This window comes from Gobius niger, assembly GCF_951799975.1.
Source record: "Gobius niger genome assembly, chromosome: 6".
NCBI lineage: Eukaryota > Metazoa > Chordata > Actinopteri > Gobiiformes > Gobiidae > Gobius > Gobius niger.
Window position 1 is genome coordinate 26,664,465 of NC_136857.1, and position 27,212 is coordinate 26,691,676.

The 27,212-nt window shown below is 40.6% G+C and overlaps 2 protein-coding genes across 2 annotated transcripts in view; one reads left to right on the top strand and one right to left on the bottom strand.

The window, feature by feature from the left end:
• Positions 1-2,686: 2,686 nt before the first annotated feature.
• wrap73 (WD repeat containing, antisense to TP73) lies at positions 2,687-26,068 on the bottom strand. Its single transcript, XM_079558050.1, has 13 exons — positions 26,017-26,068; positions 24,864-24,956; positions 24,616-24,768; positions 22,013-22,129; positions 13,147-13,219; positions 8,518-8,621; positions 6,579-6,665; positions 6,357-6,491; positions 6,108-6,185; positions 5,934-6,033; positions 5,100-5,225; positions 4,349-4,540; positions 2,687-3,070 (listed from the first exon to the last, which is right to left on the bottom strand). The coding sequence occupies exons 2-13, from the start codon at positions 24,930-24,932 to the stop codon at positions 2,958-2,960; spliced, it is 1,347 nt and encodes a 448-aa protein (XP_079414176.1). The 5' UTR covers positions 24,933-24,956; positions 26,017-26,068; the 3' UTR covers positions 2,687-2,957.
• Positions 22,257-27,212, top strand: part of tp73 (tumor protein p73) — a gene marked incomplete at both ends in the record, with an annotated part of 51,829 nt that continues 46,873 nt past the window's right edge. Inside the window, one exon of the mRNA XM_079558059.1 lies at positions 22,257-22,288. Coding sequence (XP_079414185.1) covers positions 22,257-22,288 — 32 coding nt within the window. The remainder of the gene's footprint in view (positions 22,289-27,212) is intronic.

A 27,212-nucleotide genomic window follows, 5' to 3' on the forward strand; every position in this document is an offset into this window, starting at 1 on the left:
TAAAAAAATGTTTGTTTTGATTTAAGCTGTGGTTTACAGCTTCAGCATAGCCTGATGAACACACATTGAGTGTAGAACGGCTCAGAACAAATATAATGTTTGAAAATGGTTCTCCACATTTGTTAGGCCTATTTACAACAATATTTCTTTTGATCAAGGGTGCCAATATGCGCAGGGGGAGGGGCTTTTTGTGTGAAGATGAAGCAAGTAGTTGTCAAGCAAAGCCATCTTGTGGGCGGCGTTAGAGACACGTCAGCAACAAGTGCTGGGTGGTGAATGCATGGATCGGTCACTACTGCTTTGTTTTTAGGCACTCAGAATAATTTACACGGTGATCTGCCAAACAATGACGCAAACAGTGTTCTCACCCATTTGTGCACCAGAAAACTATATTGTGAACATTGTGAACGGATTTCCATTCTGAAATGTGTGTGTGTTTTTACGTTGAAATGGATAATGCCTAATTCTCAGATGGAAGGCACCCACACCCACTTTATGAAAAGGAAGCAAATTAATGCGTCGTCTTTAGTTATTTTATTTATTTGTACGTGATAGGCCTATTCTTTTTACTGTATTTATGAGATGGACGAATGTTTGGCTGGGAAGCTGCAAATGAATTGCCCCTCGGGTAGAAATAGTCTTCTGAATCTGAATCTGAAATTAATCTACAAAAAAGTTCCCAAAAACATTTAGCTGAATCTTTAAAACAGAGTGGAATGAAACTTAGCATTTTCAAGTTTCAGCATGTTTTGTTTTTCATTTATTTGGGAGTTTTTACACTTTTACACTACATTTATTTCTATTAGAAAAGCTTATTAATTGTGTGATAAATAATACATTTAGCTTGAGGAACTTGCAAATTATTTTAAAAATATTGTTATTAAGGTGGGTCAGTGTCTGCCACCTCCAACAACGCCACCACACAGATCTTTATAGTTCATAATATCACCACTTTTTTGACATTGAAGGGTTCTGTTTAGAATAAAAATGACGTGCATACCCTCGATATAGAAAATAATTTTAATTTGTAGCCGTTTTTTGTTTTGTTCTTTTCCTCAGTCTCTCATTTATTTCAAGATATTGTTTGGGAAAAGGCTTTTTGTTTTGATTTTGGAACCGATATTATCAAGTCATTCATTATTATACATTTCACACAAACTTGTTTCAAATTTGGCCTCATGACGTTGTAGGAAGGAAATCTCCTACAACAGAGCACGTTTCAATTAAAGGATAACTTTTTTGATGTAAGCTGATAATGCGTTTCTCACTCCGAGTTGTTGTATTTGTACTTCTTGTTTACCGTAGTAATTTGGATGCCTGTATGCGTCTCCCACAACCAAAGGACTTTTCCACGTCATCGATGCCAACTGTGTTTTTGTATCCCCGGGTTGACTTGTTACTGGTCTGTGTGTGTCCTGCATGGTGTGGTTGCATGAGCGCTTTAAAAGGATGTGCATTTTGTATGTTTGCTTTTAATTTACTGCAATTAACTCCAAAGTTATTCTAGTTATGTTTTAAATAGCTACGAATGGATTTTATTTATAGATTTTAAAGTATGTTGGAAGAATATTTGTTGCCCAGGCAATAATAAATGCTTATGTTGTTGTGTCGGGGTCTCATTGTTTTGGTTTTATTACATTGCTCTTAGTTGTTTTGTTTTTTTAATGACTGTGATGGTCCTGTGATTGTGATTTGCCAGTAGGAATCACAATCAATGCTTTATATGACACATAGCGCCTTATTTAGGCACAGTCCACTTTGTAAATGAATACTTTATAATGCTCTGTGGAAACTGTGATATCGCAAGTACAAAAGATTGTGTTCTTTGTGGTCTTGATGTTTGTCAAATAATTAAACATCCATCCATTTTCTTCCGCTTTATCCGGGGCCGGGTCGCGGAGGCTACAGTCTGAGCAGAGATGCCCAGAATTCCCTACTCACGCACACCTCCTCCAGCTGTTCTGGGGGGACCCTGAGGCAACACCAGGCCAGCTCAGAGACATAGGTCCTCTAGCGTGTCCTCTGTCTTTACTCGGGGCCTCCTCCTCGGTCAAAACCAGGAGGCATCCGAAACAGATGTGGCTCTACTCCGAACTCCTCCCAGGTGACTGAGCTCCTCGCTCTATCTCTAAGGGTTTGCCCAGCCACACGCCGGAGGAAACTCACTTCGACCGCTTGGATCCGTGATCTTGTGCTTTCGGTCATGACCCAGATCTCATGACCACAGGTGAGGATAGGAACATAGATCGACTTGTAAATCGAACATATGATTAAATGTTTTGTCTATGTATGGAAAAGAGACTTGGTGAATCAGGCCCGCAATTTTAGTTTCCCGTTTCTTGATCAGAGCACCCTCTGCTGGCAGCAGGCGGAATTACGAAAACAAAATCTAAGTGGTCAATGCTGTTAACTTGCAGAGCAGCTCAAGGAGGCAAAGGACACTTCTGTGTTCGATTTACGACGTGACAAAATCCAGAAAATACAGAGCGCATATCATCTGTAAAGGAAAAAAAACAACCAAAGTGAACAGGGCTACCTTAACCTGCATAAATGGAGCAAAATGTTACTCCAAAAATGGGCAGGTTTTCAGTTTGAGTTGAGCCTGGGCACATTCTGTAATGTCACCCAACCACCACAGCCTTCCACTCGCAGTGATGTGGCTGAAGGCAAAGGTTTTAAAAATCCACAAAGTCGATAACTAATCATGTTTATTCAAAATACTTCATATAAATAAATACAAAACTACAAGAGCGATGGAAACTACAAAACACTCACAGTGTATTAAAATAGAAAGTTCACATGTCAAAAGTGGAATGTTTTGAAGCTTTTTCACATTTCAAATATATTAGCCCCCAGTTACCTGCCCAGGGGAATCTGTCAGCATTCAGGGGTGATCGTATAAAACTACAGTGCGGTGTCACTGCGGACAGACTCAGTCCATGTTTAGAGTCGTGCGTTTACTTGTCTTCCTGTTCCGTCTCCATGTAGCACAGGCAGAGATGGTCCTTCCCGAGGAGAATGAGCGAGTCTCCGCTGCTGTGCCAGCTCAGAGACTGCACCTGGAAACCCCCTGGGAAAAGAAATGGGAAAAATGCATGTTTGAGTAATACGTTTTATTAAAAAAAAAAAAACACACAGATAAAAACACCTGCAAGTAAATAGTTATAAATCAATTTAAAAGATTAAGTGAAATGCAACCTTTCATTTCACTTGTTCTGATCATTTCAATGTCAAAGCTTCTTGAAAAAGAGTCAAAATAGCAACAAAATGAGACGTAAACAAGGATGAAACGCAACAAAAATGTGACAAAAAAAGCTTCAAAAAGGTGATAACATGGTCCCAAACATCAGAGACCAATAAGGATCAAGTCTCTCTTTAAGAAAACATTAAAAACTGTATAGAAAGCCTGTGACTGTCCCTTTGTTCTGTTCTATGTTCTATGTCTGTATTTCTGCCAATGAATGTTTCTTTACCTGCCTTAGGACAACAGATGTAATTTAGCTATTATGCTAACTGGTACATTTACATTGAGGTTTTCTGCTAACTTGTCGATTAATGTGCGCTGTCCTAATTCAAATAAATAAATAAACATGAAAAAAAAAAAATTACAATATTCGCCCCCCCCCCCCAAAAAAAAACAACTACATGAATGTGACAAAGTGTATTTTTCAAAAATACACTTTGTCAAAAATAGGTTAAAAAAAAAGTGACAACAATGTGGCAACAACGCAAGGGAAAAAAAATAAATATTTTTTGTAGGCCTTAGATTTCAAATGAAGAGTTACACTGGCCTATAGGCTCTAAGCTCCAGTCAGAAGCTTTCAGATTTGGGTAAAGCCGAACTAAAGAAAATATGAGCACGGAATGTTTTGTCTAACTTCCTGTTGGTTTAGTTAGGGTAACTACAATTTCCTGTCCGCATTTTTTTTTACACGAGTAAGAAAAAAATGGTAAGAAAGTGTAAATAAAAGCCAAACGGAGTATTTTTCACGCAAATTAGCTCAGATTGTGACACCATTTTAATATTTGTTAGCGTCAAATCAACGTTAGCCTTTAGCTTCAACACAAACACCCACATTTGTAAGAACACAGAAGTCTCCGAAGAGTTATTTACATCACGAGTCAAGTTTAAACCATGTTAGCAATTAACTAACAGCTACACGTATTCTGCCATGTTTTTTTAATGTATTTCAACACAACACGGTTAACTCCTCATAGTAATACACAAGAACAGGAAACAGTCGTTACCTCAGGAAGTTAGCATCATGTTCCTACGCCACATTCTGCTTAATTCGAACTACAACCTGACATAACACTGAAAAAGAAAGACTTTATGTAGTGGCGTTACCTTCTGCCGGGACTTGCACGGCCACGCAGCCTGCTGGAGACCAGAGGTAGAGTTTGGTGTTGCCGGTGCACATGGCTAAGCGCGCCTGCCGGGGGTCCCACTGGAAACAGCGCACCGGGGCCGTCTGCTCCAGGACGGCAGCCAGGCTCATCCTCTGCATGTCCCACACCCACACCACACTGGCCATGCTGTCTGTGCACGGGACAGGACAACGCTCTTCAAATTAAGTTTAAGAATCGTTCGTTATTCTTGTAATTCTATGTTACTGAGGTCTTCATTTTACTGTAGAGCAGGGTAATATAGCAAAAAAAAAAAAAAAAACACTTAACTGAAACTGAATCACCATCATCACTCATTCAGCAAATAAACGAATTACTATGCAAAGTCGACAACAATGTATAACTACTTTCGGACATCTTGGTCTGGCTATTTCTGTAGTATAACTTGAAATAATATAATGTATGTGTCTAGAAAATACCTGTAGTAAAACTGCTATAACATGTAATCATACAACACACCAGTAGAGGGTGCACAACCTGCCCTGGCCGCTACAGTGAAACGAGAAGCGTTCAAATTGAAGTATTAGCAATATTAGAAGCCAGCACTCATGTTAATTTACACAGGGAAGAGAGTTAACCGGAGTGCGGGCTGGCGTTTGAGTGCTGAAAAGTCCACGTAGTACATTACTGATGAGAATATAACATTATTGCATGACATAGGACTTTGATGTAACGTTATACAACATACGTACCGTTTTTAGTGGCTAAGTAGCGGCTGTCGGAGCTGAATGCCATGCTGGAGATGCCAATCTTGGGGTTTGCGCGCTCTGGGTCTGGCTTTACCACAGGAAGATGCACCGGCAGAGGAGAGATCTCATCTGGGGGAAGGAAACAGCGGTGAGCAGATAGAAAACAAAAGCTAAATTCACATAACTGACTTGTCTTATAAATAAATAAATAAAAACATTTTATAGTGAGATTTGTGAAAAAAAATGACAATGAATCTAACTAGATTGACCTGTGGTGGAGCTATTTCCTGACATCAAGAGTAATTGCACCCTCTGCTGGTGGATTGTAGTCGCTATTTTCCATACATATAAATTGGTCTAAATCATGCAATAAAAACTCTGGCAGATTTAGTTTTTCCAGAAGTAGTTTTAAGCCTCTTAACCACTGCCTTGACCGAGCACATTTTTTCCAGTTCGGCTTTACCCAAATCTAAAAGCTTCTCGACTGGAACTGACAGCCTATAGGCCAGTGTAACGGCTCATTTGAAGGCTACGACCTACGAAACTAATTGAAACTATTTTGTTGCGTTGTCGCTGCATTTATGTCACATTCTGAGATATGTTCTTACCAGACAGGTACACGTCAACTCGTCTAAGCTCAGGTAAGAACATATCTAAGTATGGAAAAATGGCGGTATTTTCCTTTAAGCGTTTTTTGTCTCTTTTTGTTGTGTTTACGCAGTTTTTTTCTCGTATATAGTAAAAGCCAGACTGGACACAATGTGCTTGGTTCCGGTGTGGGTTTAGGAGATTAAAACGCAGATAAACATGCATAATATACAGTAGGATGGTCAGTACATTTGCTCTGTGTGCTGAACAGAGTGGAGCCCATTGAGATGTTGTGGATGGACAGGTCTTCACTCACAGCCGGGCGCTTCTCCACCTCCTTATACACAACCTTCACACACGAAAATGACATTATTCAACACAGAAATTATCTCTCCATCTGCACAGCATTTCTCACGTTCTTACAGCTTTCGTGTTACTGATCGATGACTGGTGCTGAAATTGAGCCATTTTCTTCCAGGTGATGTGGTTGAGGATTCGCACCTGAAGCAGAAGAAAGAAGAAGTGCTACATTTGAGATCGGTCACTGATCATCCCCTCCTCTTCAGCAGGGCAGACTCTACGTACTTATCCAATCAACTCAACCTTTCTCGCCCTTTGTCACGTCACATTTACTCTATAATCTTAACTACGAACTGATTGTTTTCGCCTTACTGTCTCGTCATAGCTGCCGATGGCTAGGAATTGGCTGCTGGGACTCCAGGACACCGACTTGATGCCAAGGGACCACTCGTAGGCGCTGTACGTCGACAGAAGGCGACCATCCAAGGAGTACAGCAACACCTTGTACTGGAGGGTATAATAGACAGATTTTAAAGTTAAATGTTCTATAGATTGTCAACCCCCAACGTGAAATGTATGAATATGGTTACAAACCTCGAGACAGGTTTCCCACACCGCCAGCACACAGCCGTTAGGAGACCACTCCACTCCAGCCAAGTCCTGAGTTTCAGTCTCAAAATGCTGGGAAAAAACCAACAACGATATTCACTGTGATAACTATGTTCATGTTTATATATAGTCATTTAGCAATAGCTCAAGCATCAGTCGCATTGTAGCATCTCTCAAAACAGACTGTACAGTAGGGATGTCTCTTGCAGTGTACTGTATTTGTATATTCATGAATAATTAACCATTTTATAACTATTTTAGGCAACCTAGGCAAAGTAGTGCTAATGCTAAAAACAAATAGTCTGCTAGCTTGTTGTTCTAAGAATAAGCTAGTTTTTGTTCAGAATGCTTTCGAAAAGGTATGAATGAGTTTTGCCTCGAGGTCAAGGCCAGCCGACAGGGTATTTTACCATATCGGCCCGATATAATGCTGATAACTTGGGAAACAGAAAAGGATAGAGACTTTCCGTTGGAAAGACCTCAGTCAGAGACTTAAAATGAGCCCTCCCACAACTTCCTAGGCCTCAGGGGAACACAGTGAAAACTGGTCACAAGTTTGTAGACATCTAAGGCTTGGATTGTATTTTATTATATTTTATGTTGCCGACTTTTGCTTATAATTTCAGATCCATAAGAGGTAAGAGACTTACTGTATTTTTGTTTAAACAGGCATGAAGTATCTACTAATATGAATGTCCTGAATAAATCAGCCCGATGTCTCCAATAAATCACAGTTCAGCACTGACATTTTACAGTTTAGATGCATCATACACAGGATTATAGACGAGATATAAAAAAAAAAAAAAACGGTCAAAAAAATTGGCTAATAATATTGGCGGTGCATAACAGCATCGGCCAATCAAATTCCCTAAAGATCGGCAATGGCCTTACGCCTCATTTACTCCGAGTACATTATGTCCACACTACAGCGAGTTTAAATTAAATCAAATTAATCTGGTGGTTTACACGTCTTTCATGTGTCCGACTCCGTCACGTCTTCGGCTTTATGGCAGGAATACACAGCGCTTCTATTTTTGACGGGCGCCGGAGCGTCATCAATGACTTTTTCCACAGAGCAGTAATTTGTTTATCCTGCTTTCTCTCTCTCACACACAGACTACGATCTGAAACTCCGCGGACTGAGAGCATGTTTGCTTCAGACGTCAAACACGAGGATGTTGATCGGAGGAGAGAGATACAGAGACAAATGCGACATGACAGGACTACAGAGACAGGGAAGGAGAGAGGACACAGACCAACGGCTCCATGTGATGATTCTTGAGGCGCAGGTACATAAACACTCAGCATTGCCAAAAATTAAAATCTAGGAAAGAATGTTAGCACTTATATTGCATTTTTAACTCAGAAAAGAAGCAGGCATTACTGACTTACATGTGATTAAAAGCCTACATTGTTACATGACGAATAAAGACATACAGACACTGTGTAAACTAGAATGCGTGAAACGGGCCGTGGACAAAACTTACTCAGTGTAAATGAAGCGTGAGAAAAAACATCAGCCTCTACTTTTGCCCCAACTATTTCAACTTAACAAGCTCCCGAGAGTAAAGCCCTGTTCCATTGTAATCAAATAAAAATCACAATTTGAATATTTGCAGTTAGTAAAAAATTAAACTACAATTATTAGAGTAGAAGATCGGTAGGAAACATCACAATATCCTTCTTATGGATAAAACGTGCTAGCCCTGTTGTCCAGAGAGTCCAACAAATTAGTACAACCATTTTTGACAGAAAGATGTGAAGATGGGCAGTGTTTCTTTGGTTGTATGAGCTCTTCTAATTGGTTAAGGACATTAGGCAGTTACAGCATGCTGGGAGCTCCTTAAAATGTGTATTGTGAATCTAATTGACGTTACAGATTGTCAAAAACTTCACAATCTTCCCAGCCCGACGAAGAACTTACCCTCAGTAAATGCCAGTCGTCGCAGACAAAGATGCTGACATAGTCTTTACAGTCTCGGCGTTCGGCCAGGGCCATGTAACAGCCGTCTCTGCTGAAGTCTAGGCCTGTCAGAGGGAGATCAGAGGAACCTTCAGTTTAACAGTCAGGGATATACACCCTTCACTCACGACACCGACTTACAGCAGCCGAGAACAATTCAAATCAGTCTGTGTTTGTCAAGGCTGTCTTGTTTTCTGTCAGTGGGGATAACACATTATCAGCAGTGGTAGCAGTGGAGCCGTAAAGATCGTGTGATTAATTGTTAGCCCCACCTTGTTTGGGAACAGTTTTTATTCAGAATAGACAAAATAATTAACCTCTTAACCGAGCAGATTTTCTCTGTTTGGCTTTACCTAAATCTAAAAGCTTCCCGACTGGAGCTCAGAGCCTATAAAAACGTCAGGTTTTTGTCACATTCTAGTCCTGTTGTTGTCGCTTTTTCATCACTTTTTAATAATATTTTTGTTGCTTGTTTATTGTGTTTTTGTTGCTCTTTTGTTGCTTTGTGGTTTGTCATATTTTTTTTTGCTTTATTTTCACCCTCGTTTTTGACGCCTTTTTCATGCTTTTTGTCAAGAAACGTTTCGATTTGGGTAAAGCCCCTCCAGTACTAAGTAACTTGTTTACCTCAATAAATCCTTTTTGTAGTCCCTTTTGGGGGTAATACAAGTGTTAATGGGATGATTGGATTGGTCTCTCATCTCCCCCAGGTGTTTCTGGCCAGAAAACCATACTTGCAAGATGGCTGCCACCGGGTCGGAGTCACCAATACACACAAATGGAATCACGAAGAAGAAGCTAACAGGCTAACAGGCAAGGCTAACTGCGGGCTAGCGCCACTTAAACAGTATTTACAGCCAAGTTTGAGTGAAAAAAAATATTTCCATTGTGTAATTGGATATCTTCGCCTTTTCTGTCAGCGTAGTATTTACTCTCAAGGACAATTAATAAGTAAAATCATAACTTGCTAGCGAGAGCATGCTAACGGAAACTATTCAAGGCTGGGTCAGAAACTATGAAATATAAAAAGCAGCCTAAATAAAACGGGCAACTGCTGGAGTGGCCAAGTGTGTGTATTTTAGTCTATGAAAAGCTGTTAAAGAATAACTTATCTGACATATTTGTAATAATTGTAGAAAAGGCCAGTGATCCTTGTTGTTGTTGTCTGCTAGTATATTAATAGATATAACTGATGACTGATCTGTAACATCGTGACAAGAAAAGAAAATGTATCTTATGGAGAAAAGAGGGCCATTCACTTTTTTCACTCACAGCAGCCACTTTTATGAAAGTCTCTTTCTATTAGTTAACATCGGATATCGGTATTCAATCCCCCAGCATCGTTATTGGAAACAAAAAAGCTGGATCGGTGCATCTCTAAAAACTACTACTACTACTTTTAATTAATTAGCTTTTTTCTTTATATGTGGTATTTTTTTATTTTGATTTTTTGGAGGGTAATGGGGGCACAAAAGTCAATCTTGCCCAGGGCACCGAATTGTAATTGTGGTTAATGTCTGAAAATCACAGCTGTAAAGAATCTAAAAACGTAGCTGTTTAGTGTGTTGCAGAGTGAAGTCTTGTCTCAGCAGTCGACAGTCTGTTGGCACCATGTTTAGTACAGACTTGCTTTGGCCCAAGAGGGAAAAAAAAAAAAAAAAAAAGAGTATCTGGTCCGAGGTCGATATTTACAGGTACTAGAAAAAGGCCCAATAAGAATTTCACCATTGATTCTTTTAGGACCGACGTTATTTGTTGACGCCACTATAAATAGATCCACCATCATAACAGCAAATGCCCAGTAAAGTTATATGCCCAGCGAGACGGTGTTATGTGCCATCAGGGCCACATTATTTATACAAGCATTCTTGTCTCGCAGTGTTGCATGTGGAAAATCGGGAGAGTGGTGGACAATCATTTTTCCTGCACTTGCTGACAGCTCTGTTATGGCGAGCATGTCCCATTTACCGAAGAGGGGTGCAGCTGTCAGCGGGGGGGGGACCATAGTTCGGGGCATTCTCGGCCCGCGCCACAAGGTAAAGAACGGCATGTGAATCGCGCAGCAACAGTGTCCTCAGGTGCTCTTCAGAACACAAACACAAGACGTAAAAATACATATTAAAGGGCTGTGATAATCAGTGTGATACTTTGGGCAGAAGATAATCTCAGCTGCCTTTAGAACAGCCTGGCATAAACAGATGTTTCAATAATTCTGAACTCCCTGGAAAACCCACTATTTTCAAAAGTGAGCTGATTTGCCAACAGAGGGCAGCAAACATGCAGAATTAAATGTTTAAGCTTGTGTTAGGTTATCAGTATTATTCAATTTCACACAAAAAAAGTAAAAAATTAAGACACGAAACAAAAGATCTTAATAGAGGCCATCCAGGTGAGTCAGTGGGGTGTGACAATGTATTGATTTTGCGATACATTGTCATACACTGATATTTTGTGGGACGATACAACACATTGTATTCTAATAGATACTTTTGGTGACGTCATGCATATTAATCAGGTAGTAGTGCTCTACTTCTTTCAGCCAATAAAGGCCAATAATGATCTAGAACTCCGTCAGAACAGTAGAGGGCAGCAATTGGGCCAAACCCAGGCACATAAATATATGACATTTAATAATAAGTTTTTATAACTATGAATAGGATTCATTTGTTGTTGATTTATTCCTTTTGGGCAAAAGGACTGTGGTTTCTTGTTTACTTGAATGTTAATGAAGTGATGCCACTGCCAGATACAGATATAGATAGATATAGATCCATTTTCAGTGTGTAAATCAGGGATCATTTATTCACTTATATTTAAAAAAGAAAGTGCTTAATGCACATGAAAACAAATGTAAATCCTGAATAATATGTTTTGTTTAGTTAAGAAAAGGTTAAAAATAGCATGTTTCTTTAAAAATTGTGATAATACCAAAACTAAAAAATACCGGTTATCGCAGTATCGGCGTATCATGAGATTATCGTTATCGTGAGCCATGTATCGTGTATCGAATGGTGCTTCATAATGCTGGCAGGGAATAGATAAAGATTCGTAAAGAGCTGAAATTGCGTGTTTACTGCTGGAATTAGGAACCAAACTTTAAAGGTCCTATATCATGCAAAATCGACTTTTTGGAGCTTTTAGCCATGTTGTTATGCTATTTCCTTATCAAAAACACCCCCAGAGTGGTTTGCGGCTTCATTCACGCAGCTCTCAGTAATCCTCCTGAATCCTGCTCTCTGAGCAGCTGCTCCTCCCTCTCCTGGTGAACAACTGACCTGTTCAGTTGTGACGTCACAGCGGAACGCAAGTGCTCGACGTCTGTAAAATAATGTCTTAATTCTATGCTTACAGCCTGATTTTAATTTGTAAAACAGCTTTTTCATTTTTCTGTCGTAAGACACAAAGAGAAAAAAAAGAAGAAAAAAAAGAAAAAAAAAAGGATGTGCCCGAGGTGCTTCCAGGTCAGCTGTAGCCAAAACAAACACATCCCCTGAGCATCTGAACAGACGTCATGTTTGCGCTGCAGCTGTGAAGATGGAGCTCGTTACCTACTCTGGACACACCTGTTCTTTATTCTTACCTAACGATAATGTCACGGACGGAGAAAAAGAAGCGCGTTTGGCTACGAGGACGGGAGTGTATTCAACCTTTCTAAAGAGGCCACTCGTCAGAAGTTGTTTTTTTCTCCGGGATTCGGCGACTATCACCAAAATAGTGTTTTTCTGTGACTGTCTCTTGATGGATGTTTGGTGAACCTTCACCAGAATCGAAGTGGATTAACTTTTATAACCAACGCGAATCCCATCATGTAGACCAGTGGTTCTCTCTCAAATTTGGGGGGGTCGCCAGATCATTTAGATAAAATATACATATTTCATTAGCATATCATGTAATGTTTTATTGCAGCATGTATTTGCTATTTTATCAGAGTGCCATTGTTTGTTCGTAGTTTGATGAATTTTATTTCAGCCATTTCTGTTTTTTAAGAATTATGTAGGCTAATGCTCCTATTTCTCATGGTGTGACCCGGGCGGGGGGGTCACGAACCCCTAAACCAGTTATAATGGGGGTCATGGCTCCAAAAGGTTGAGAACCACTGATGTAGACAGCGATGGACCAGAGTGGTGAGTCAATCCAAACGCATGTTAGCTTGTGTGTTAGCGTGTGTGTTAGCATGTGTGTTAGCATGTGTGTTAGCATGTGTGTTAGCCATTTATGAAGCTGTGTTGCAGATGTCAACTCCTTATAACTGCATCGTGAAGTAACTTCACTTATTGCTGTTTATTTATTTTACGGTAAAGTTGTATGAGCGGAGAGAGGGGGCGGGGCTAACTGAACCGAAGCGTTGTGTCTTCCGGGTTTGAAAAATACCTCCAGAAAACACTTATATTTATCACAAAAATGAGTGCACCATAAGGTACAATATATCATATAAATGCCTATACTTAACTTTGGAATGGCTAAAATAGCATGATACAGATACTTTAAGGATTGCTTGAACCTCTGAATGAAACAAAAACAATACTGGTAAGGTTTCTGATGAGTGAACAACATAACATCATTTAAATCTCAGAAAAAAGATGTACATACCCTTTTGACATGCTTTGGGATATTTGATGTAGGACACAGCTTTGGTGCACAGCGACCAGACAGTGATTCTCAGCTGTGGAGAGAAAAAAAAATAAAGTTTGATCACTTTAGATCACTTTACCATGGAAAGACAGAAGGAGTACCATATTACAACTGCACATCGCAATACATACAGATTTATTTTAGGGCTAATTTTGATTGATTAATTAAGTACAAAGATTTTAACGCATTCAAGTTATGAACGCAACTAATCGCAACTAATAAAAAAAAAATGCTTTGTTTTCAATTGAAAATTTTGTTTTTGATTAAGATTTGATTAATAACGGTTAAATAATTACAGACCGTGTTATTACCTTGATTAAAAAGTCCCACCACTACATTTTTAAATCTTGTATGAACAATATTCTAAGCTACGCCGCACTTTTCTAGATGCCATTTACAGTGCGTCTCACATGTCTTGGCCTCAGCTGGTTAAATGCCCTTCAAAGCTCTATAGACTTGTGTGCCAGACAGACATTAGTTTATATAAGAGCTATTTAGCCCATGAGCTGGTCGCTAACACTCGCTGCATATGGTGCCTGGGTGTCAACAACATCCATTTAATATGACTTTACTCAGTCGGGCTGTAGCCCCACAGGTCTGTGGTGCTTCTGGGGCGCAACCATTTGTCCATCAACTGCAGCTTAACACTCTGAAGAGCCACCTATCATCGGGTGAGCAAGTTGGTAGAAACAAATTAGCATCCATGTTATGATACAAAAATATTGGTCATGTTGAAGGCCACTCAACAATAATACCAACATTCGATGCACTGTAATAAAAGGCAGATTAATGCCCACTACAAGCTTTTACACAGTTGCAGAACACCTTCAAACTTCTGTGTCAAAATTCAGCAGACTTGTACTTAAAATGTTATATTATGCCTGACAACTCCAGAATTGACACCGCTCTGTATTTTTCCTACTGGTCACAGCGCCCTCGTTGGCTGCTTGAGCTTAACTCCAACGGGCCCCTGTAATCAGATTTGTTGTTTGCAGTCGTGTGTGGTTAGCAAGCAGCGTCCCTCTTTAGCCGCAGAAGTCCCATCAAAAATAATCCATTGAAACGCATGGAGGTGAGTTTTGTGATTTATAACACTGTTCGAATATCAACACAAAATCACCAATAACACCAGTAAACAATGATTTGATTTGTGATATGTTCCCTAATGAAAACAAACATCTGGATTTGACCGGAGTAACCGAACACCTGAGCACAATTTCGTACACGATTGTACAATGACCCAAAAAAAAAGTATTTAACTTGAAGTTTCCTTTATGCATTCTGTTATGTTTTCTGTTGCACATCTGCACCAAGAAAAAAAATCCTAGTTTGTGAACCTGTTCTCAAACAATGGCAATAAAAACTATTGTGATTCTGAAGCATGTTTGAGTTATCATGCAAATAAAGACCTCCTAAGGATCTTAAAACACCTGCCCCACCTGCTCTGCAGCAAGTAATGATTGTTATAGGAGTTTAATGTAAAATAGATTCCATTTTATTCCTCAATGTTCAAACTCCACCCTACAGAATTCAATGTTGCTGCTACAGGCTTGGCTGCTGACCTTTTCTGTCTGAAAACTTAAACTGACTATAGGTTAAGTCACGATCCAATGAAATTTTGATTCATTGCACAGTCCGGGGTCTATCAAGGATTCATCAATGGTTAACTTTCAAAAACCAACTAAATATTCTCCATATGGTGAATGATGATACTTAGTTTCTTTCAAATTCAGAGCACACTTTGACATAGTAACACCCGCACATTTGTGTCCATGCATAAAACCCACACGCCCTCCTCATTCCTTGTATTCTACATGGAGGAATGCGCGCCTATAAATCTGCCTTGGTGACAAAGCTTTCACCATGCAGCCCGGGACGACACCTGAGCTGATCCCCGAGTCCGTCCCTCTCCGCGCTCAAGTGTGGCCCCCGGTGTTTGGCCCCACACCTCCAGCTGCGCGGCCGCTCTGACAGCACCTTATCGCACGCTCTCCGGACACCCCCCACCCGGGTCTTCTCTATGGCGACGGGCCTCAACACACAAACACACAGTCTCGGAGATGCCTTGAAGCCCGCGCATAGGGGAGGCACAGAGTAGGTAGACGCAAAAGGCAGCGTAACTTTAAACCGGTCTAAGAAAGGGAGCGGGCCCGGCTGAGGAAAATAGGTGGGAAATGCTTTTGCACATGGAGCGCTGTGCATTGAGATCTTTGGCCGGTAAAGTGACACGTAAGATGGGGTTTCTTGACTGAAGGTGAGGTGCAGCTCTGGTGATGGGTCATAGGCGTCTGCACGGGTGTGAGAATGCAAAACGCGCTACTCAAGGCAACTGCTGCTTTTGAACCAAAGTTCGAACAAATGGATCCACAGTGGTCTAAAATATTGGTTTACCCAATACCAGAACATCAGTAAAAGAGGCTTGATGTTGTGGAAGGCAAGGGTTTCGCTCATCTCGAAACAAGAAAGTCTTCGGTTCAATCCCAGAACAGTGCAGGGGGCCTTTCTGTGTGGCGTTTGTATGTTCTCGCAGTGTCTGGGTGTGTTTCCACTGGGTGCTCTGGCTCGCCATCCGTCAACCTAAATACACAATATACTAAATCCTCTACTAAATCTCGTCCAAGCTTAGCTCAAGCTCCGGGAAAGCGTGTCTGCAGTGCCCACAGGTCCTCACAGGTTGCTGGTTTAATGGATGGGTCAATACAACGTGATGTCTTGTTATCGCCAACGTGTCTTTTGGGACGACAGTGTCTCGATGGTAGAGTGGGTCGTCTAACCACTGGAAGGTTAGCAGTTCGAATCCTGGCTTCCACAGGTCCAGACTGTCATTATATCGTTGGGCACTTCGTGGTAAATGAGTGGTTAGTGGTGGTATCCATGGGGTGAACGAATAATGCAATGTCAAGCGAGAGAGTATCTACTTGATCATAATTAGTACAAGGATCAGGTAGTAATGAGCACAGGCCACTACTGCATTATTCCCGATTCATTTCTTTAATAAAGTGTTAAACAAGTATTTATAAAACAGCCAAGTGTGAAATCTTGCAATCAGAGCGGGCCACATGCGACAAGAGTTCTGTTACTGAAAAGCCCCGGCTACCAGCCATTCTTGCAGTTCTGCCGGAGTGTGTCCAATGCCATATAGACCAGTCTGTCAGCGCGGGATTAGACCGTGGGCATTCTTCACCCAAAGCCATCTCCAACCGATATAGCTTTATTCTCCTGTTACAGCCCCCATCGCGCTGCCACGGAACCAGAGCTTACGCCATTGTCCTGCCGTGCGCTTCCACAGCTGTCCGCATTTTCACTGTAGTATTGGAAGGATGCTGCCAACAATGCTACACGTTAGCGGGGCTCCGATAGCAATGGCCGGGAATGTTATTGCTAATCCCATGCCCACAATGTAAAAAAGAAACCATTAAGTAAGTAGCGGACCGCAGCGCTGTCCTTGGCACAGGTCTTTCCGCCCGCAGTTTGTCACCCCACCGGCTGGTAAATGTGGATTAGCGTGGATGTGTGACGGGCGTTTTGCGAGGCCCGAAGATAAACGTGAGGAATTTAGACGTGAGAGGGCTAAGCGACAAGTGCTCATGATATGACGGGAGGTTTCATGTGACTCTCCACTAAAATCTTCGGCAAAGGAACTATCCGGAATGATTGACAGCTGTTCCATAACTACATTTGGTTGATGATACAAACCAAATAGGTAGCGTTCAGAGTTTAAGGCTTAGGTAGAAAACATTTTGGAAAATGTATGGAAGAAATTGATGTTGGTATCAAATGCAGATGCCTTTACGTCAATTTCAAAGGCTGGATATCAATATCAGTAAATAAGGACATATTGTCTAATTTAGACCAGGCCAATGTGAAAATCGGTTTATATTTGTGTCTCAGTCTTAATATGCATTTAACTTGTAGTTTAGACTTCTAAAAAAAAGTTCTGACACACTACAAGTGAACTGTGAACTGAGGCATATGCAAAATTGACTATTAGCCCTTCAAATCATGTTGAAATGTTGCTTTTTTTGTCAAAAAACTCCTACTGCTCTGCAAGTTTGTTTTCAAGTCATTCCCACTGCTGTCTGCGAGGCAAACTCCTGTCCAACCCTGGCCTTTGTGTTTAGAGCCACTGGCTGATCCTTACCAGAAACATTTTTTTTGTTTTTAAAATATAGATACTAAAAACACAATAGTCAAATGTCAATGCTCGGGTACCCAAAAGAAGAAAGATTTTAAGGGCTCATATGCATGATACAGCCACTTTAAAAAACAAATCACAATTGCTGCAAAAATACTTTTCAGAAAAATAACTTTCCTTAGTCATTCAACTGCAATGTGTACCATGCCGCAACAGCATGTGAACACTTTATTTCTACAACATGTGGTTGTCCAAGCCTGCTACCAACTCTTGTTATCACTAATAAAACTATTTTCCTTTCCTACTGTCCTTATAAAACTTGTGAACCAATAACTATGCGCGTCCCTGCATATCTAAACACGGGGCCACTGACGCAGGGCTAAGCTAAGCAGATTTACTGACACATATGCAGACAAACACAGCGGCAAAGGCACGATCCAAGCACAGCTGTCCCTAAACAAGTTAATATAGCAGGCCTGTTTATGAGCGGGGATGAAATTTAAGCCTGACACCAACACCCGTCTCGCAGCGTCTTAATGAAATCTTGGAGAGGGGTGAAGGCAAGTTCAGCGGACGCCATGGCAAGGTGTTAGGCCGCTTATACTGCACCAATTACACGACATTATCAACCGCAATTACAAATAAGGGCTCAGCAACGTCAAGCAGTAGCCGCACAGAGAGAACTGCTTCTTGGTTGCAGATGGATGACAATTCCTCAGAGTTTTATTCTTTCACAATGTAGCTACTCTGGGTCGGACTGACAGAACGGTGGCAGTGATTCAGTCAACACTGATCGCACAGTCAGAGTCACACCAAACACTGATGGAGGCAAGTCGAGTGAACATCACAACAAGAACTATTCCAACAGTGCCGATTTTTTAATCAGTAGTTTCTACCGACTAAGGACTAAAAAAATACATTACCCATTCACTACTTTTACCATCTTGTGAGTTCACTGCCACCTGGATGTTACTAACCAATTGCAGGCTCATTTGCACTCTAATGGTATTTTAGAAAAATTTCAATCAGGTTTTAAATCTTTTCATAGCACGGAGACTGCACTTCTGAGAGTTTTTAATGATTTACTTTTAACTGTTGATTCCGTCGATTGTTCTTCTGCAGTTCTAGTGCTTTTAGATTTGACGGCGGCCTTTGATACGGTCGATCACCGTATTTTGCTGTCTCGCCTCAAAAATTATGCAGGCCTCAAAGGGACAGCACTTAATTGGTTTAAATCATACCTCAAGGATAGGAGCTTTTCTGTTCACCTCGGCTCTCACAAGTCAAATGTAGCTCCTCTAAACTGTGGAGTTCCTCAAGGTTCAGTTCTGGGCCCTGCCCTCTTCTCCTTGTATCTGCTGCCACTTGGAGAAATATTTGAGAAAGATACAACATCGCTTTTCATTGTTTTGCTGATGATGTTCAGATATACATTCTAGCAAAACCAAATACTATTGAATCCCTCTTAAAGTGTCTGCAAGAAGTAAAAACTTGGTTGGCACAGAACTTCCTAAGTCTTAACGAGAAAAAGACAGAAGTTATTGTTTTTAACAAACCTTGGGGTAATTTTTGACACCTTCAAATTTGACAAACAAATTAATTCTGTGATAAAAGCCAGCTTCTTCCAGCTTAGAATTCTAAGTAAAGTGAAAGCCTATCTTCCGCACAGCGATTTTGAGCGAGTTATTCAGATGTGTATATCGTCGCGTCTTGACAATTGTAACTCGCTCTATTGTGGGCTGGACAAATCCTCACTCAACCGCCTACAACAAGTCCAGAACGCTGCTGCACGCTTACTGACAGGGACAAGGCGGCGGGAACATATCACTCCTGTGCTGGCCTCCCTCCATTGGCTGCCCGTCAGCTATAGAATTGACTTTAAGATCTTGTTGCTTGTGTTTAAATGTCTTCATGGATCTGCTCCCGAGTATCTCTCTGAGCTTTTGTCTGTTTATGCCCCAGTCAGATCAGTAAGGTCTGCCCAGACGTTTAAAGACGCAAGGAGATCAAGTGTTTAGTGTGGCTGCTCCCAAACTCTGGAACAGTCTCCCCCTAAATGTCAGAGCTGCTCCAACCATAGAAACCTTTAAGACTGCCCTTAAAACACATCTGTTTGCGTTGGCGTTCAATTCAAGTTGAGCTGTATTATACACCTCTATTGTGTGTGCTTCTCTTGTTGTTTTGTACTGTTATTTTATATTGTGTACCTGTATGTGAAGCACTTTGGGCACCTAGTGTTGTTGTAAATGTGCTATACAAATAAAGTTGACATTGACATTGACTAACTGTTCTGATGTGGGGTTGCTCCTGCTGGTCAGACGTAGGTTCAACAACACTATATGCCCGAAAGAATGAGATCAGCCAATGAACTAAGCATTCTGAATAACCAGTTTATTCAAAAGGATTTCTTCCTCTCTGAAGTTTTATTCCAAGATGACGATGCCAGGATTCATCGGGCTCACATTGTGAAAGACAGAGCCACCACAGAGACCAGATCTTAACCCCATTGACAGTCTTTGGGATGTGCTGGAGAGGGCTTTGCGCAGTGATCACATTCTCCCATTGTCAATACAAGACCTTGGTGAAAAATGAATGCAACACTAGATCTTTCGGACATTGCAGAAGCTTATTAAAGCAATGCCTCAGGGAATGCACGCTGTAATCAACGCTAAAGGCGCTACAAATATTAGAGCACATGACCTTTTTCTTGGTCAGGCAGTGCGTTTAGTATTGACTAGAATCTCACAAGTTCCTTCTCAAAGTGATCGTTAGCAGTTATGATCATTTAATCTGCTTGTTTATAGATTGACTGTCATGGGAAATGAGATCCCATCTCTCAGTGCCTGTCAAAGGCGCACATCTCCTGGAACTCGAGTCTCCATTCTACTGCGTTTTTATTTTGGAAGTTGCAGACAGACACAAAGCAGACATGCCGCAGACACTTGCACTCCTTGCACCCTTCTCCAGACCAGACAGTAGTGAGTTGGACCACACAGCACCTGTCAAGTGATTCCCGGAGTCAGGTTCAGCTCAAGGAAGACTTCATGGTCGCCTCCCCCCCTACCCCGTCAAAGATCCAAAGGTCTCGAGGGAAGCGGCGACCTCTTCACAAGTGCTTCCAGGCAACATGAAAAATACAGTACTTAAATTGGGGAAAATTTCAGATCGCAAATATGTGACCATTGCATTGCCTCATTTTAGTACTTGGATACTGCTGATAAACAGACTGAAGTCTTCCAAGTGACCTGACCTATGCACAATGCAAAATGCAAGTGGAACCAAGGACCTGTTTTAATTACAAAGATTAAAAATGAGTCAGAAAAGGTTCTCAGTCTTCTCCCTCTTCTCTCTCTAGCATAAAAATGCCTTTGTTTTGTAATTTTTGCCACAATATGCAATCTTGTTATATGCATTAAGGCTGGGCAAAAAAGTCTATTTAAATTAAAAATCGATAATTGGCAAGTCAAACTGATTGCTATTTCTTAGAAAATCAAAGAAAAAAACAACTTTTTGGTATTGGATGTTTAAAAATCTTTGTTGCAAACTGCAGTGACTTTTCAGTTTATAACAGTGATTGATATTTCATATTTTTGGGTTTGTTAACGCACTCTAACTAAAAACAATAAATATATATATATATTTAAAATATATCTGTAGTTATTCAGCAATTATTTTTTTTAAATGGGGGGCGGGGGTCAAATCTAATCGTAAGATCATTGAGGGAAAAAAAAAATCGCCTCAATATGCATATTGAAAAGCAAGATGGCAGACGAACAAACCAAACTCATAAATGCTGTGTTTTACTTTTTAAAACTGGAGGTAGAACACACCTGGCGAAAAGGATACAAAACTGGAAATGGTATCTTAACAAGTACACGACTTTTGGCTCAACAATGATCTGGACAGGGCCTGTACGACTGGCTTTACTGCAGCAAACTGGACAGGACTGTCTCGGCGGGAGATACTAAAAAATAAAGAGAAAAGAACAGGCCTGAGCACAAACCAAGCCATCAACAGAATATGTTTAAATGATGTTACCTCTGTTCCATAATAAGCCCTCTCTAGACAGAGCAGCTGTACAGATGTGGACCAGAGCAACTGTGGCTTAGTTGTTAGATGCTCAGCCACAAACCTCAGGGTTGGTAGTATGTTCTGTTCGACAGCAAAGACAATTCCACGTACTTGCCTGGATGAATATCATACTCCTGTGATCGGTGAAAGTCAGACAGGCTGTTGACACAGACCGACCGCCGCACAACTCGGGCGGATGCAGATCAACTTGTCAATGAAAAAATAGGAGCAATACAAAGTTGTTTGTATTGTTTTTCAATCTGAACCAATATTTAGCATTGCTTTCTTTTCATGAGCAACACACTCTTCATACGAACTTGCTGCCAGAGGAAATACCATCTGCCCTTTTACACATTGCGACCGTGTTGTGGGGGCACATGAGACCCGTGTCTGACAGGACGCTAACAGGAGCCGGCGCAATGAAATCAGGCTGAATACATGCAGCAGGTGGGGGAGAGAGGGCGCGAGGGGTGGAAGAAAAGAGCTCTGGTGTCTGGCTATTTTCAGTAGCCCCCCTTCCTAACAGCCACAGCAACAGTTTGAAAGCGATGGAGGGGGGTCCACAGAAGAAGAGAGGTGGGCACAGCATAACTTTTTTTTTTTTTCCGCCACACTTACGCTGAACTCGGTGGTGTTGAGAACGTGACGTCCGTCCGGGCTCCAGCGCGAGGCCACTAGACCGATAGAGCCCTCGTCGATCTTGCAGTGCCAGTCGGGCTGCTCCAGGGACCACACCTGAAGTCCGAGCAGAGCGAGGAGACAGGATTCAGAGAGAGAAAGAGACAGAGAAGGAGTCAGAAGAGAGAGACATCGATGACACCCCCCGCACGCCCCAGAAAACAACCCGCAAACACAGTTCAACATGAAAGACTGGCGTTGGATTCCTCTGCAAAGGTAAGATTCTACACTTTTGGAACTTATTGACGCTAACTCATGGTGGATGCTGGCTTTCTATTAATAAGTTTATGGTATCATTTTTTGGGTGTTTTTTTTTTCTTCTTGGGTGGACTGGCGTAATGTTTTCAAACTTGATCAAACTTTTCAAAAATAAATGTTTTCTCCTCCTTCTACATTATAAAATACACTAGTTTCCACTCACTGTATAGTTTGATTGACAAGGCAGAGATATTAAAGGAAACTTTATTGTAATCCTGGATGAACAGATACAGAAAATGTTCAAATTATTAATGTTATGAGTGAACATTATAGTGTGAGTAATGATGATTTGATAAAGTCAACTGTCAGAAGTTTTAATACCAGCACTTTAACAATACTTGGTTTACTACACTGGTACCTCAACAATACCTTTACTAAATGATGTGTCATCTGGAACCAGAAAACAGAACAATATTGTTGGGCGTTTATAAGCCCAACAATATGGGCTTATAAACGGGGTGGGCGTTTATAAGCTTTTGCTTTGGCCCACTCCTTTTGAGCAGAATTTTAACTGCTCAAATGAACAAATAAACTAATAAACTAAACTAAAATGTTCATTTATTCCAGAAAGGTCACATTTTTGTTCATTTTAATCATTCATTTGAACTGGAACTAGGGCCGATCTTTAAATTTTCTTATAAAAATCTTGATTTACGATTTGATTACCCCCCCAAGTTGAAAAAAAATAACTGCCGACTGTAAAGATGTCAACCTCTTACCCCCTTCATTAACCGTGTGGACTTCCGTTTTGTTTGTTTTTTTCTCCGAGTTTTTGTTGCTTTTTCATCATTTTTTTCATTGCTTTTTTGTGTTGGTTTTGTCACGTGTTTTGATCCTCGCTTCCGTTGCTATAATGAGACTTTTTTCAAGACGCTTTTAAATTTGGGTAAAGCCAAACTGGAGAAAAAGTGCTTGGTTCAGGTGGGGGTCAAGAGGTTAAAAATATATATTTACTGGTTTTAGTTAAAGTGCATCAACAAATATTGTAAAATAGCAAAGGCAATCACTGTAAAAAACTGAAAAGTCACTGTGCAGTTTGTAACAAAGATTTTTAAACATCAAAATTATTAATACAAAATAAAAAAGATTTTCTGAAAATACAAATTGATTTGACCAAATCATTTCTTAAAATGAATGGAACAAAACTTTTGTGGCGTCTTTGTCTCTGAAGAAAAATGTTTTTTCTTCAGAGACAAAGGGGGAAAACAAATTAATATTTATTTATATAAATCAGAACTCCAAATATTGTCAATGTTTTCCTTTTCTTTCCGTTTCAATTCCATCATTAGGTTGGCTAATGCTATGTTTTCTTCCAGAATTCAGATTCGCAGATTCTGTAATGTGCCACTTAGACTTACATTTCGTCAAGTCACTTCAACTTCTGCTGTTCTTAACAAAGCAGGGTACGGCAAACTAGCTTAACTGCTGGTCAGATTTGACCCCCGGGCCTGATATGGCCTCATCCCGTAGAAAAAAAGAGCCATACCCCGCTCAAGCCATACAGTTTATACAGTCTCCTTATATCATCGAGAAAGGCCAGCGCAAATCTACGATAAAGATTGGGATTGTCGTCAGTGCAAAATACTTGTGATGTTTAGTACCAAGATGGTCAGAGACACCTCTTCTCTCTGTTTTGGCTGTAACTATGGACTACTCTTTCCAACTCTGAACATCCTGAAAAAGACAAAAAAGTATTGTGCAGTTTTACTAGTACTGCACAACTGTAGTATTGTGCAGCCCCTCACTGTTGTGATATCTGGCTTTTTAAAAAAAAAGGGTTGCTTTGAAAATATGATAATTTACACATTTTTTTGCATTTTGTTTGTTGAATTACATCAACTACTTACTTAGTTCTCAAGTTGTATCGTCACCACACTTTTTACTTTTTACGTAACACGTTTTCATCTCAGTTTTCGTCACTTTTCATAATTTTTAAGAGTTGCTTTTTTGACAACTTTTATGCTGTGTTTTTGTTGTTCTTTTGTTGCGTTTTCATCACTTTTTAGTCGTGGTTTTGTTGCTTTTTTGTGGCTTCTTTGTTGCGTCTTTCGTTGCTTTTTCATCATTTTTAAGCTGGGTTTTTGTTTATTTTTTTCTTGCTTTGCCGGCACATTTTCACCTCTATTCTGTTGCTTTTTTTTCCAAAAAGCTTTTAGATTTGGGTAATTCCAAACTTGGGTCCGGTGGGACTTATGAGGTTAAACGAAAAAAGCCCCGGAGTTTGTGAGAAAAATATAAACCTACACCCGTGGCGCGATTGACCATATTACTGCGGGGGGCCTCACCTGAACCAGCCCTCTCTTGTACATGGCGCAGAGGATGAACTGAGAGTCAGAGGACCACTCCATGTGAGAGACCTGGTCCAGGCAGGTGTACAGCTGTAGGATCTGCAGCGTTTCCACATCCCGCACCACCAGCCTGTACTGCACACACGTCGCCTGAACAAACAAAATGTCGATGCAAATGTAACAGAATAGATTTTAAAAAAAAAAACATGGGATATTTGAGTGTGAACGGAAAGCCCGACACTCACCAAATACTTTCCATCAGGGGAAACTCTGCAGAGTTGGTTGGATTGCTTGAAAACCTCAGAGAAGTTCATGCTGTCGTCGCATTTGCAAAGAGTCTAAGGAAAGGAAAGTTGTTTTTGTGATTTTGGGGCGGGAGACAAATTTGTAAGAAAAATGCACATTCAAATAGTCTTTACACCCCAACTAAAGTAATAACTACAAGACAGCCAAGTGTTGTAATGGTGTGTATAAAAACAACAAAAAAACAGTACATTAAGGTCTTTAACCCACACCTGAAACCGAGCACATTTCTCCAGTTGGGCTTTACCCATATCTAAAAAAAAGTGTCAAATTAGCAACAAAAATGAGATGAAAACGAGGATGAAAATACAACAAAAGAGCGGAAAAAAGTGGCAAAAAAGCAATAACAAATGATGTAAAAAAAAAAGTGACGGCAATGGGGCAGCAACACAAGGAAACATATCTATTTAGATAACTTTTGTAGGTCTTAGCTTTCAAATGAAGCGTCACACTGGCCTAAAGGCTGTAACCTTTTAGATTTGGGTAAAGCTGAACTGGAGAAAAGGTTAAGAGGTTAGAAGTAATGCATTACAACAGAAACAGCCTCTTAAATAGTGTCCACACGATAGGATTAGTGTTAGCCATATCCTAATACATCCCTAAACAACATGTGATTTTAAAGTCAAAGCTAAATCCCACATTTAAAAGCGTAGCAACTTTTAAAAGGCAAAGCTAGCACCGTGTCGTGGCTCAAACTAAAGGAAATAAGACATCTCAAAGTGCAGTGTCGCAGACTTTACAGGTGGGTGGCTACTAGCACATGTGGATGTCACACAACCAGCCATCCACGCTACAAGTGCTAAGACAGAGGAACCTAAACTTTGCGTCGCTCTGCAAAGATGTTAGCTCTTTAAGCCCATACGCAGTCAGTTTTCATCAGAGGAGTTCGTAAATATAGCAACAAACCAATGCTACAGGCGAACTGCGGCTAACGCTAGCTACTGTCAGTCATTCAGTCAAAGCTTGCAGAAATCCTGGCCACATTTGAAACACTGAAACGTCATCTAACGTTATATTTTTCAACTGGCTTTAAATCGTTAAAAGAAAGAAGAAATGGCTAGGTGAAAAGGCGCTATATCAGTGGGAAAGTTTTACTTGTCAAACGGGGCACAGCTCCGCAACAGTTTGTTTGTGTGCCTGGTTGACGTCAGAGTGGTGCCAGCCAATCAGCGCCGCCGAATGGAGCTTGGACTTATGGGAAATGAAGTTTTCCTGTATTGATTCGCTTTAGGGGTTTGTCAAGCGTTCAAGACAAGTGCAAAGGGGGTTATTATACTGCTGCATTGATACGCTTTTCATGAATTGTTATTTTACATATATTTTATGTTACGCACACATTGTTTATAGGCGACAGCCTCATGTTTCATTGGTAGTAGCTATCGAAATGTTATAATGTGTGATGATGACTTTATGTAAGCTCATCATAATTGTGATGCGTTTATGTAAAAATAATTAATTGATGAATCTACACATCAGCCATTAGCCTATCATCCCCATCTTCACAATGTTAGTCATGACATTCATTCTTACACATTAAAGAAAGTCAAACGGTCTATGCCCTTTAACCTCTTAACCCCCGCCTGAACCGAGCACATGTTCTTCTTTATCCAAATCCACAAAATGCATCTAAACAGATAATTGCCCTCGCGTTGTTTTCGAATTGTTGTCACTTTTTTTTTTTTTTTACTTTTATATTGGTTTTATTAATATGTTTTCGTCATTTTTTTGCCACATTATCATCACTTTTTTAAATCTCTTTTTACCATTGCTTTTTGTGCTCTTTTGTGGGGGTTTTTTGTTGCGTTTTCATTGCTTTTTTTGTCACGTTTTTGTCGCTCTTTTGTTGTATTTTCATCCTCGTTTTCATCTCATTTGCTATTTTTACGCCTTTTTGCGACGCTTTTAGATTTGCGCAAAGCCAAACTGGAGAATTTGCGCTCAGTTCAGGCGAGGGTTAAGAGGTTAAGAAAATTTCATAATACAATAGGCAATCACAATGTTTCTTGTTTGGATATCAATAGCAAGTGCGAAGAGCCCTGTGCCAGCTGTGAGGACACAGCTTTGCCGCTTAAACGCGCCCAAAGCGCGCTACCGCCTCCTGAGCCTTGAGCGCCTCCTCGGGCTCCCTCTCCGCCTCACACTTCGCTGCTCTGACCAGCATGCAAATCACTTGTTTTCTTCCACTTCAGGGCTTTATGGGTGTTTTTTTTTTCCTTGCAAAAATCGTTAGGCTACTTCCAGAGTGATATCATCCGAAACGATCAATCCATGTAGTCGGGCTATCTTTTGTT